Here is a 13,954-nt window from a genome sequence, read left to right as displayed (position 1 = left end):
ATTAATATTGCATGTATAGTAAAGTCACACGGTATGTTAGAGAACTTTAGGTGGTCATACCTAGTGTATAATAGAAACTGGAATCTGATGAGATGTGGTGATTTGTAGTGTCAATAACATGTAGTGTCCAAAATAGAAAGTGTATTACTCCCTTCTGACAAGTTCATAGTGACGAGTAGGGAACATTTTAGATTAACTTCTTTTATTACTATCTATGAAGATTACCATTACGAAACCTTCAAGTTCACTTTTGCCCCAAAGTGCAATATAAGTGAAGCACTGATTGTGAAACAGCCAATCATTTACATGACATGTTCTGTAACTAGTGTGGTAGCTAGGTAATACATGTATATGTACATTTATAGTTGTGCTTGAACTAATAAGTAATATTAAACAATTCATGTAAGAAACAGGAAGAAGAACAAATATTTACATGTACCACATTTCAGACAAGGCTATATGCCATTGTAGAAAAAGGATTTTTTCTTTCATCACAATCCAAAACACAATTTTGAAAACAGCATGACCCCCCTCCTACTGCTAATTTCAAAAAACAGGGTGACCCCCCTCCCAATCCACCCCTCCCCCCCCCCTTGGCCAAAGAAACTGACCTGTCCCTAAGCATGGTCATTTGGCATATTCTGCTAAGCATGGTCATTTTGTGTATTCTACTAAGCATAGTCATTTTGCACATTCTACTAAGCATGGTCATTTTGCATATTCTACTAAGCATATTCATTTGGCATATTCTACTAAGCATAGTCATTTTGCACATTCTACTAAGCATGGTCATTTTGCATATTCTACTAAGCATGGTCATTTTGCATATTCTACTAAGCATGGTCGTTTTGTATATTCTACTAAGCATGGTCATTTTGTATATTCTACTAAGCATATTCATTTTGCATAATCTACTAAGCATTGGAATTTTGCACATTCTACTAAGCATGGTCATTTGGCATATTCTACTAAGCATGGTCATTTTGTATATTCTACTAAGCATATTCATTTTACTTAATCTACTAAGCATTGGAATTTTGCACATTTTACTAAGCATGGTCATTTGGCATATTCTACTAAGCATGGTCATTTTGCACATTCTACTAAGCATGGTCTTTTTGCATATTCTACTAAGCATGGTCATTTGGCATATTCTACTAAGCATGGTCATTTTGCACATTCTACTAAGCATGGTCATTTTGTACATTCTACTAAGCATGGTCATTTTGTATATTCTACTAAGCATATTCATTTTGCATAATCTACTAAGCATTGGAATTTTGCACATTCTACTAAGCATGATCATTTTGTATATTCTACTAAGCATATTCATTTGGCATATTCTACTGAGCATTGGAATTTTGCACATTCTACTAAGCATGGTCATTTTGCACATTCTACTAAGCATGGTCATTTTTTACATTCTGCTAAGCATTGGAATTTTGCACATTCTACTAAGCATGGTCATTTTGCACATTCTACTAAGCATGGTCATTTGGCATATTCTACTAAGCATGGTCATTTTGTATATTCTTCTAAGCATGATCATTTTGCATATTCTACTAAGCATGGTCATTTTGTATATTCTACTAAGCATATTCATTTGGCATATTCTACTAAGCATTGGAATTTTGCACATTCTACTAAGCATGGTCATTTTGCATATTCTGCTAAGCATGGGAATTTTGCATATTCTGCTAAGCATGATCATTTTGTACATTCTAGTAAGCATGGTCATTTTGCATAATCTACTAAGCATGGTCATTTTGTATATTCTACTAAGCATGGTCATTTGGCATATTCTGCTAAGCATGGTCATTTTGCATTTTCTGCTAAGCATGATCATTTTGCATATTCTACTAAGCATGGTCATTTTGCATATTCTGCTAAGCATGATCATTTTGCATATTCTACTAAGCATGGTCATTTTGTATATTCTACTAAGCATATTCATTTGGCATATTCTACTAAGCATAGTCATTTTGCACATTCTACTAAGCATGGTCATTTTGCACATTCTGCTAAGCATGGTCATTTTGCATATTCTACTAAGCATGGTCATTTTGCAAATTCTACTAAGCATGGTCATTCTGTATATTCTACTAAGCATGGTCATTTTGTATATTCTACTAAGCATGGTCATTTTGTATATTCTACTAAGCATATTCATTTTGCATAATCTACTAAGCATTGGAATTTTGCACATTCTGCTAAGCATGATCATTTTGCATATTCTACTAAGCATGGTCATTTTGTATATTCTACTAAGCATGGTCATTTTGTATATTCTACTAAGCATGGTCATTTTGCATATTCTACTAAATGTTGTCATTTTGCATATACTACTAAGCGTTGTCATTTTGCATATTCTACTAAGCATGGTCATACTATATATCAAGTGTGTCACTACTTGTCATACTATTGAGTGTCACTTTACTTGTCATACTATCGAGTGTGTCACTTTACTTGTCATACTATCGAGTGTGCCACTTGTCATACTATCGAATGTGTCACATTACTTGTCATACTATCAAGTGTGTCACTTTACTTGTGATGATATCAAGTGTATCACTTGTTTATACTATCGAATGCATCACTTGTCATAATATCAAGTGTGTCACATTACTTGTTATAATATCAAGAGTATCACTTTACTTGTCATACTATCGAATGTGTCACTTGTCATACTATCGAATGTGTCACTTTACATGTGTCACTGTATTTGTCATACTATAATGTGTCATTTTACATTTCATATCATCAAATGTGTCAAATTATTTGTCACATCATCGAGTGTGTCATTTTCCTTATTATGCTATCGAGTGTGTCAAATTACTTGTCATACTATCTAGTGTGTCACTACTTGTCATAATATCGAATGCGTCACATTACTCGTCATACTATTGAGTGTCATTTTCCTTGTCATACTATCGAGTGTGTCACATTACTCGATATAGTATCGAGTGTCACTCTTTTTTTACTTGTCATACTATCAGAAGTATAAAGTTAAAATTTCAGATTTGAGAATTAAAAATACCGACCTTACCGAAATATAGTTATATCAACCAGCTCTCTAATTAGGTATATCAACAAATTTTATAGCACAGATGTGCTTTGTTATGTGTAACGAAGAGTCTAAATTACATCGAAATTGAAGTATACAGTCTTAAGATATTGCTTAATTAGTTGATTTCATTAATATGCAAATTGACCTACTTAACATGAACAGATATTGCTGAAAAACTAATCAGGTCTAGCTATTACCACTAACATTATATGTACCAAATTTCATTATAATTAAGCCAGCCGTCGTTCAGAAAATGATGACACTGACAGACAGACAAACTGACACGCACACAGACACACACACACACACACACACACACATACACACACACACACACAAACACACACACACACCCCGATGGACAGACAGACAGACAGACAGACAGACAGACAGACAGACACAGACAGACATCACCATTTTAATACCTCCCGTACCCTTACGGGAGGTAATAATAATAATTCGAAGCACGTAGATAGCATTATATTGTGTGCATCAACACGGTCCGATTCTGTTTACTCGAGAAATTACCTAACATGTCTAATATCATGATATCGTTTTATTAATACAAACTATTGTTCTTTTACTTTGATATGTGTCATAGAGGCGACCACTGCTCCAACAACACTTCAACTCACAACTCTACCACCGACAACTCAGGCTAGGACAACAGCGGGAATGACCACAAGAGTGACAACTACTGAGAGTACAACCACACCAATAGTTGTGACAACAGAATTGAGAACCACTGAGGGTGTAACCACGCCAGTAATTAAGACAACTGAATTGAGAACCACTGAGGGTGCAACCACACCAGTAGTTAAGACAACTGAATTGAGAACCACTGAGGGTGTAACCACGCAAGCTGTGACAACGGAGGCAGCAACAACTATGGTGAAAACCACACAACCAGTGACAACAGAGGGTGAAATAACAACTATTGGCAAGACAAGCCCAGCAGAAACAGAAATTGTTACAGTTTCAGAGGAAACCACTCTAGGTGCAACAACTGAGGCAGCAACAACCGAGGCCAAAACAACACCAGTTGTTACAACAGAGGCAGCTACAACTAAACCTGAAACCACACAAGCTGTGACTACAGAGGCAGCAACAACTGAGGCCAAAACAACACAATCTGTGACAACCGAGGCTGAAACCACACAAGCTGTGACAACAGAGGCAACAACAACTGAGGCCAAAACAACACCATCTGTGACAACCGAGGCTGAAACCACACAAGCTATTACAACAGAGGCAGCAACAACCGAGGCCAAAACAACACCATCTGTGACAACCAAGGCTAAAACCACACAAGCTGTGACAACAGAGCCAGCAACAACTGAGGCCAAAACAACACCATCTGTGACAACCGCGGCCAAAACAAGCCCAGTTGTTACAACAGAGGCAGCAACAACAAAGGCTGAAACCACTCAAGCTGTGACATCAGAGGCAGCAACAACTGAGGCAAAAACAACACCATCTGTGACAACCGAGGCTAAAACCACACAAGCTGTGACAACAGAGGCAGCAACAACTGAGGCCAAAACAACACCATCTGTGACAACCGAGGCCAAAACCACACAAGCTGTGACAACAGAGGCAGCAACAACTGAGGCCAAAACAACACCATCTGTGACAACCGAGGCCAAAACCACACAAGCTGTGACAACAGAGGCAGCAACAACTGAGGCAAAAACAACACCATCTGTGACAACCGCGGCCAAAACAAGCCCAGTTGTTACAACAGAGGCAGCAACAACAAAGGCTGAAACCACTCAAGCTGTGACATCAGAGGCAGCAACAACTGAGGCCAAAACAACACAATCTGTGACAACCGAGGCTGAAACCACACAAGCTGTGACAACAGAGGCAACAACAACTGAGGCCAAAACAACACCATCTGTGACAACCAAGGCTAAAACCACACAAGCTGTGACAACAGAGCCAGCAACAACTAAGGCCAAAACAACACCATCTGTGACAACCGAGGCTGAAACCACACAAGCTGTGACAACAGAGGCAGCAACAACTGAGGCAAAAACAACACCATCTGTGACAACCAAGGCTGTAACCACACAAGCTGTGACAACAGAGGCAGCAACAACTGAGGCCAAAACAACACCATCTGTGACAACCGAGGCCAAAACAACACAAGCTGTGACTACAGAGGCAGCAACAACTGAGGCCAAAACCACACAAGCTATGACAACAGAAGGTGCGTATTGCAAAGACAACAATAAACATGTGGATATACCAAAATGAATATATGTGTACCTCACAACAAAAGTGAATTCTCTTGAATATGCATCACAAATTACGCCCTGAAAACGTATAAAGGCAGGCTGTGCCTCCCTTATATATGCAACGAAATATATTATTGCTGTGAACAATTTGTTACCCCGTGGAGGGCGCTAGATAATATCTAGGCTTAGCTCTGCTCGGTTCATTATCCAGACGAGCATAGCATACCCTTATTATAGTGGTCTGAGCCTGTAATATATAGATACATAAATATAGAGACATGTTATTGCATATGGCAGCAGAGGCTAGCCTTGTATATTAAATTAGAAATTAGAATTAGACTAGTCAGATCCATATCACTGGGACAATGTGACGTCAATATCTTGAAGATGTCCCACATTAGATAAGATCATTCCATTTATTGCTAAGTTTGGTTTGATTGAAATATTTTCGATAGGAAATCGTATAAAATAGTCAGGAAAATGCCAAATTACATTGCGAATACGTTGATGTTCTACACTCATTTTGGTTGTATATGAGATTGCAGGTATCTGTGACCGCGGGGAGACGGATGTTTTGGTGACCTGTCCACAGCTATGTCACTGGCTGCTGGAGGGTATTTTCGAAGATGAATGTCAAGACGAAGGTACCAATATAACGGCATGTGTGCCCCAAAGCGCAAGTCTGCCATTCTGCAGTTTAAACGGGAAAAGAATTACGATGAGTGGAGAGGACTTGACATGTGTTCCCAAAGAGCAGTGTCCATGTTGGAGGAAAGACATAGGGTCACAAGTAGCGGTAAGTGTGTTTAGTTTGTTTGTGTGTGTGTGTGTGTGTGTGTGTGTGTGTGTGTGTGTGTGCGTGTGTGTGTGTGTGTGTGTGTGTAATTACATGACTTGAAGTCAAAAACCACCAGACCGATTGCCTTGGTATTTGTTTGGGACATTATTTAGGGCGTGTAGATGAAATTGTTCAAATGAAAATGATCGCATCAGTAATGCGCATTTTCGGTCACAAATGTATTTTTGGTCGAAAATCTCGAACTCTAAAACTACTGGGAAGATTGGCCTGAAATTTAGTGGGAACGTTCTTGGGCGTGTGCAGATTAAGAATTGTTCATGATGATTCCGTTAGTGATATGCAAATTAGGTATACAATGTGACTTTATGATCAAAAGTCTATATTTCCAAGAATACCGAGCAGTAGGCTGAGATTTAATTCGGTGGGAACGTTCTTGACGGCGTTTAGATTAAGAAGTATGCATGACATGATGATTCCATCAGTGATATGCAAATTAGGGCGACAAAGGTGTCTTTTTGATCTCAAGTTTTAATTTCAAAACTATTCAGCAGATTGGGCTGAAATTAGGTGGTAGTGTTTTTATTGTGTTAAGATGAAGACATGTTCATGAGATGATCCCACCAGTGAGATGTAAGTTAGGGCTAAAGAGTGTCTTTTTGGTCAAAAATTTATAATTAAAAAAACCTGCAAGTAGACTTGGGCTGAAATGAAATGGGGATGCATCTGGTATTCACATCGTGATGATCTCATGGGCGATATGCAAATTAGGTCTAAATATATCAATATCGTGAAATTGCATGGTGAATGCGGTTGGAACTTGGAGGGGGTGTTTCGGGTGTTATGCTGCAATTATTGTTGAAGACATTTTGACACAATCGGCCCGAGCAACCATGACCACGCCCTTAGCAAATGTGTAACGATTATTCATATTATAAAGACAACAAGGATCCCGAATGGGTAAGTAAGTGAATAAAGATTCAAGAAATGTAGGCAAATTGCCTAGCAACAGGACCACTCCCATAGCAACAGCTAGATTCACATGTATGGGGCTAAGAGTAGTTTGAACTCCATATAAACAGTATTGAGTATTTGATGCCAACAAATGGAACACTTTAGTTACAGATACATATTTAAGTTGGCATTGATTTTATCCAGCTGAGTATGTTTCCATATGTAAGTATTATCATAACCATATGAAGGTGTAAGTAAGGTTCAAGCTGTAGACATTGACACTTTAAAGGAAATTTATGATAGCATACACAGCGTAAGCAATCAATCGAGGATTCACATCATTTGCTTTAGTCATTGCATGTACATGTTGTTTGTCATAGACATTGGAGAAAACATGTCTATCGTTTGCTTGTTTGTAAAACACACAGTATTCCGAAATCGTCATACAAGGTGATGAAGTGCAAACTAATAGAAACTGAAAACACCTTTCACTGACAATGAATAACAAATAATGAGTGCAAATATCGTCAATTCTTATTACAATTGTCGTTCACAGAATGTATTACAATTGTCGTCAGTTGTACAGAGCACTCATTTGGTTCTGACCAAACCGTTCGGATAAACTAAAGTTTACATAAAAGCTTTTTTTTTAGCACAACTCAACTTATAATGTTCAGTAGTGCTATAGGCATGGCAAAGTGTCTGTCTGTCTGTGTGGATGTGTGTGTGTGTGTGTGTGTGTGTGTGTGTGTGTATAAACAACTTAAAGTCAAAAACCGCCAGACCGATTGCCATGATAGTTGGTTGGTGTATTACCTTGGATGTCTAGTTGGGAAATTGTTCAAATATATGATCATACCACCGGTGTGATTTTGTTCAAAAAAATGTGATTTTTGGTCAAAAAACTTGTATCTAGATCTCAAAAAGTAATTGGTTATTGAGACTGAAACTTGGTTAGATGTTTCTAGAAGTGTTATTCTGCAGATTTCAAAAACTACTTGGCAGATTGGTCTGAAATTCAGTATTAACATTTGTTCATAGCTAGCATGATGATTTCATCAGTGATATGCAAATTAGGGCTAAAAATTTGTCTTTTTGGTCCAAAATCTTTAATTCCAAAACTGCTGATAAAGGTTGGGCTGAAATTTAATGGGGATGCACCTGGGGTTGTATAAATGCAGAAGTATTAAGCATATAATAATCTCATCAGTGATATGCAAATTAGGAGTAAAAATGTGAATTTTGGTCAAAAACTTGTATCTAGATCTCAAAAAGTAATTGGTTATTGAGACTGAAACTTGGTGAGATGTTTCTAGAAGTGTTATTCTGCAGATTTTCTTCAAAATATTTTGACACGGTTGGCCCTAGCAACCATGACCACGGCCTTAGCAACAACCAAATAACAGTATATTTTGGTCAAATAACATCATCTGGTAGGCAAGTGAGTAAACATTCAACAAATGTATGCAAATACCCTAGCAACCATGACCACGCCCATAGGAACAGTCAAACGGTGGTGTATTCACAAAGATAACATGTATTAATAGCCAAATGAAAATAAACATTCAAAAAGTGTATGCAAATATACCTAGCAACAAGACAACGCCCATAGCAACAGCCAAATTATCACGTATAATGCAAAGATAACAACAGGGATTAATAGTCAAATGAATAAACATTCAAAAAATGTATAAAAATATATCTAGCAACAAGACCACGCCCATAGCAACAGCCAAATGATCACGTGTATTGCTAAGATAGCAACATGGTTGGATAGTCATTCAGCAAATGAACACCTATTGTTAGGATGGACTAGCATATGGATAAACAATTTTAAAAACTGCACAGTTGTGCTACAACGCCATTGGCGCTATTTTTAAAAATTGTACAGTTGTGCTAACGCCATTGGCGCTATTGTTAAACAGATGTAAAACATGTCTACATTTAAATACTGACAAAGGACATCTGTTATCTCTCCTTCCAGCCTGGTGTCACTTGGACAGACAAAGATGACCCTTGCTTGCAATGTAATTGCTTTGATAACAAGATAGGATGTGCAAGGAAAACTTCCAATGGGTGTATTACGACAACTGAGATGGCAAGCACCATTCCTGGTAATATTGCTTGTCTTCGTTTTTTAACCCTCAGCATATTGTTTGTTCCACGATTGTACTCAAAGTTAATAGGAAACTTCAGAAAGCCTCAACTACTAGCATGTCCATTACTATATCCCTGAAGCGAACACTAAGCAGTTTTCTAAAATAATATTCAAATACTTATTAAAACTAATTTGTGACGACAAGCTAAAGTTGTCAAATGACTTGAGTTTACAGTTAAAATATGAATGCAAATTTAGGGACTTTGCTCCAAAATGAATGCTCTTACATAAAATTCATAAAATTCAATTAAAAATGCGAGGTAATAAAAATTATGTAAATGAGGAACAAGTAGACAAAAAACCGACACACAGTGATAAAGTTACTAAACATAAGAGTTACTTATTCACTACTTGCAATTGACTGAACTCGATCCTGTTATTAAGATATATGACCTATAAACGACCCGATGATGTATTTTATTATACATATAAAATGTCGACGAAATCCCTTATATGGAATCAAACTATACTTTAACAATGCCAGAAGGCATCCGTGCTGTCATAGAGGGCATCCATGCTGTTATTTGATGGCATCCGTGATGTCGTATAGAGGGCATCCGTGCTGTAAAAGAAGGTATTTATAAAAATGAACATGTAAGTATTTTCTCGTTAGCTAAAACCCTATAAACGCAGTTTATAATTCTCAATCTTTGTCATTTTACAATTTATAGTAACTACCACTGAGGGCGTCACTACACTCATCGTTACGACTATATCACTTGAGGCAACCACCAAACTTGTATTGGAAATTTGTCCTTATGTAGCAAATATAACAAGATGCCCACCCAGTTGCCCGACCGGAACGTTCTGCAATGGTAAAACATGCGTTGACAAAGTGGATTGTCCATGTTTCTACAATGACAGGCTTCACAGCGGCTTGTTTATCAATGACGACTGTGACACTTGCAATTGCTTCAATGGCAATGTAACGTGTGTAAAGCATTGCATGATAGATAAGTGTGGTACGGGGGAAGAGTTGGTACATCCTGACGGAGAGTGTTGTAGATGTGAACCATGTCAGTGCACGGAAGATGAGTATACGTGCCGTGATTCGTTAGACTCTGCTTGCGACCAGCAATGTATCCCACAGGATTTCGTGTGTGATCAAATAAGCGACTGTCCTAACTCTGAAGACGAAACTGGGTGCCCAACAGAAAGACCAGGTGATGAATAATAAAATTATTTTTAACTTTTGTAATCAAAGTATGTCGAAGAATCTGTCATCATATACAGCATCCGGTTAGAGCCTCCAGATAAATGTACCAAACAATGTAATTATGTTAACTTCTAAACATTCCTATTAAATCTTACAGACATAACCGATACACTGATTCCTCCCTACATCTACTATTACACCCTGTTGTACATACATACATACATACATACATACATACATACATACATACATACATAACTGTTAATAACGTTAACGTCGCATATGGTGTCGTTGTCTTTTTTGTCATATAGATATAGAATGTTACACGGATCCCACAGGAATGGACTACCGTGGTACAGTTCACCGTACAATAACAGGCAGGGTATGTCAAAAATGGTCGACACAGACGCCTCAACAGCATTCATACACCCCAGCAAATTATCCCGAAGCCGGTCTAGGAGACCACAATTACTGCCGAAATCCAGATGACAAATTCCCTGGTACCGCTTGGTGCTTTACCGATGATCCTAATTTACGAGTTGAAATATGTGCTATTGGAGATCCAGTTCCACAATGTGGTAAGACAAAGTACTACTAGGAAACGAATGTAAATTAATTATTTTACAACCAAATGTAAATAGCACACGTCTGTTGGTTAAGTGTTTACTTTACATTGCGTGTCATTCAAGTTTACATGTCATCTAATTTTACATGTGTACCAATTAACCTCACATCCTTGTCATTTACTTTTTAATATGTGTCATTTACTGTCATATGTATGCGTCGTTTATAAAAGTGTGTCATTTAATGTCGTGTATCATTTGATTTTACAAGTATGTCATTTACTTTTGATTGTCCAATACTTAGTTTACATTAAGTGCCAAGTACACTACTTTAGTTAATAGAGCTCAAATCCTTATTTGAACGTTTTACTAATGGTAAACCAAGACTGAATGGTGGATGGTATGAACATACCCGTGTTACAGTGTCTAATCCTGGATAATGTACATGGTATTGGATGTATCCATAGATGGAATTCATTCATATTTCCCGATGTTTATTGCGAAACCTAAAGTAGGTATAACACATACGATAAGGATTGTCTTTTGTGTACGCTCCCCGACTACCGGTACAACTTCTAAACACATTCTCTGGTCTTTTTGTTACAGGATGTAGAGATTCTGAAGGTAACACTATAGCAGTTGGTGAATACTGGACAGAGTACGACTGTAAACATTGTTACTGCGAAGATGATGGCACCACTGTATGCAACTCAACTACTTGCAAGAATACATGCGACCTCTATCTGGATTCAATCAACACGTTTGATAACACCAAATACAAATACAACGTATGCGACCATTCGCTGATTGCCAACATGACCAGCGATGTGCCTGACCTCGACGTCAGAAGTGAGTATTGGCGGTGTTATTTTGGGCTGTCGGTGGCTGAGTGGTTATACCACTTGCCTCTTACCACTGCGGTCGGGGATCAAACCCATTCAGGGTTTGATTAAATCTACCACGCTGTAAGAAGAGTGTCTTTCAGTTTGACTCTACCGAACAACGCAGGTTTTCCCCGGGTACTCCAGTTTCCTCCTGCACTAACACCGAACCTTCCTCCTGTTATTGAGCAATACCTCTTGGTATATATATATATATATATATATATATATATATATATATATATATATATATATATATCATTCATTCTAAACTGGATGTTTTGTATCGCAATCGACACCTGATTCATGTTCGCACTAGATGAATCAAAACGAAAGACAATACAAAATGCAGTATCAGTCGGTAATATAGTCATCTTGTCTTAAACAATCCCTATGTACAGTTTGTGTATCATCATGTCAGTTTAGTATTATTTTCAAAATTGTACTTTTAACCGACAGTTCCCGTCATGTGACTAATAACGTATATTGTTTGTAATTACTTTCAGTGCGGTAAGATATATTCCAACAATGTTAAAAGTTTTTGATTATAAATAGATATGGTCATAAAATAATTTGTGTATTTAAATACAGAATACAATAATCCCTATTTATATTGTTTCTAGTCATGCTAATGTGTCGACCAGGAGTTACAGGGTATGCAGATCTGATTTGTAAGAAGAAACTTGAAATAATTGTGAAAGATACCCATATTAGGATGACAAAGAATGGCATACTACATGTCAATGACATATATGTTGGTATGTCACAGCTTCAGGCTGTCAGTGATCAACTCCAAAGTAAGCAAGGAATCTCAATCACTCGGGTTAGTGGACAGTTCATCGTCCAAACAGACTTCGGCTTGGTCATTTATTGGTCCCATATCGCTAAGGTTACCATTGAACTTGATGATAGACTATACAACAAAGTACACGGACTATGTGGTATTCCCAATAACGACCCGGATGATGACACGGGTGGAGACCTAACAGGTGATATCATAGAGTTTGGTGACACGTACGGATCAAGAGATCTGTGCCCATCTCCCAAGGAGCAGTGTGTAGCAGCGTATCCAGAACTTTTGGAACAGGCCCGCGGAGAGTGTGACGTTTTACGGTAAGTTAAACCGTGTAGAACAAAAATCTTATCGATATGTGATCTTGTGTCATAAAAGTAGTTGAAGAGGGAATGTATGATACGATGAAAATCAGGAAGACGTGACAATTCAACACATTTTCAAGCAATTCAGTGAACAAGTCGTGAGAGTAAGAATGCAACAAGAGATTCAAAGGTTTACAGCAATACCAATAGAGTGTGTTATCCTGAAGTTAGGAATGGTAGCATAATGTCATGCAAGAATATACACATAGAGTGTGTTATCTTGAAGTTAGGAATGGTAGCATAATGTCATGCAAGAATATACACAGAGTGTGTTATCCTGAAGTTGGGAATGGTAGCATAATGCCATGCAATAAAATACACATAGAGTGTGTTATCCTGAAGTTAGGAATGGTAGCATAATGTCATGCAATAATGTGCACATATAATAGTGTGTTATCCTGAAGTTAGGAATGGTAGCATAATGCCATGCAAGAATATACACATAGAGTGTGTTATCCTGAAGTTAGGAATGGTAGCATAATGTCATGCAAGAATATACACATAGAGTGTGTTATCCTGAAGTTAGGAATGGTAGCATAATGCCATGCAAGAATTAATATGCACACAGAGTGTGTTATCCTGAAGTTAGGAATGACAGTATGCAAGAATTAATATGCACATAATTTAAATATCAAATTATAAACGTGTGAAGCAAAGGCATCGGGTCAATATCGATTACAAATATCAATATTTTGATCGATTACATAAAATGACTATTAGGGAGCGATCAGTTTCTACGGCGGGGGGGGGAGGGCGGTAAATAGGGGGGGGGGGGCACCTCAATTTGGGACTCATCATTTTTACAAAGTGAATAGGGAGGGGGGGGGTCACGTTATTTTCAACAACTGAACGTAATCATGACCCCCTGCTGTACTTACATTTCCATACAACAAATGTATGTGCAGATAATAAACCATAAATAATGGTTATAAATATGCGTTCAAATATAACATAAACTCTTTGTCTCTTGATACATCCCAA

At 37.7% G+C, this 13,954-nt stretch overlaps 1 protein-coding gene across 1 annotated transcript in view; it reads left to right on the top strand.

Annotated features, from left to right (window-relative positions):
* LOC144441921 (uncharacterized) overlaps window positions 1-13,954 on the top strand; it is a 98,839-nt gene that overhangs the window by 50,243 nt on the left and 34,642 nt on the right. The window contains exons 14-20 of the mRNA XM_078131190.1: window positions 3,669-5,279; window positions 5,853-6,103; window positions 9,042-9,171; window positions 9,887-10,378; window positions 10,683-10,949; window positions 11,541-11,783; window positions 12,439-12,928. Of these exons, the coding sequence (XP_077987316.1) occupies window positions 3,669-5,279; window positions 5,853-6,103; window positions 9,042-9,171; window positions 9,887-10,378; window positions 10,683-10,949; window positions 11,541-11,783; window positions 12,439-12,928 (3,484 nt within the window). The remainder of the gene's footprint in view (window positions 1-3,668; window positions 5,280-5,852; window positions 6,104-9,041; window positions 9,172-9,886; window positions 10,379-10,682; window positions 10,950-11,540; window positions 11,784-12,438; window positions 12,929-13,954) is intronic.

Source organism: Glandiceps talaboti, chromosome 1 (assembly GCF_964340395.1).
Source record: "Glandiceps talaboti chromosome 1, keGlaTala1.1, whole genome shotgun sequence".
NCBI classification, from domain to species: domain Eukaryota; kingdom Metazoa; phylum Hemichordata; class Enteropneusta; family Spengelidae; genus Glandiceps; species Glandiceps talaboti.
This window is presented reverse-complemented; position numbering and strand designations above follow the sequence as displayed.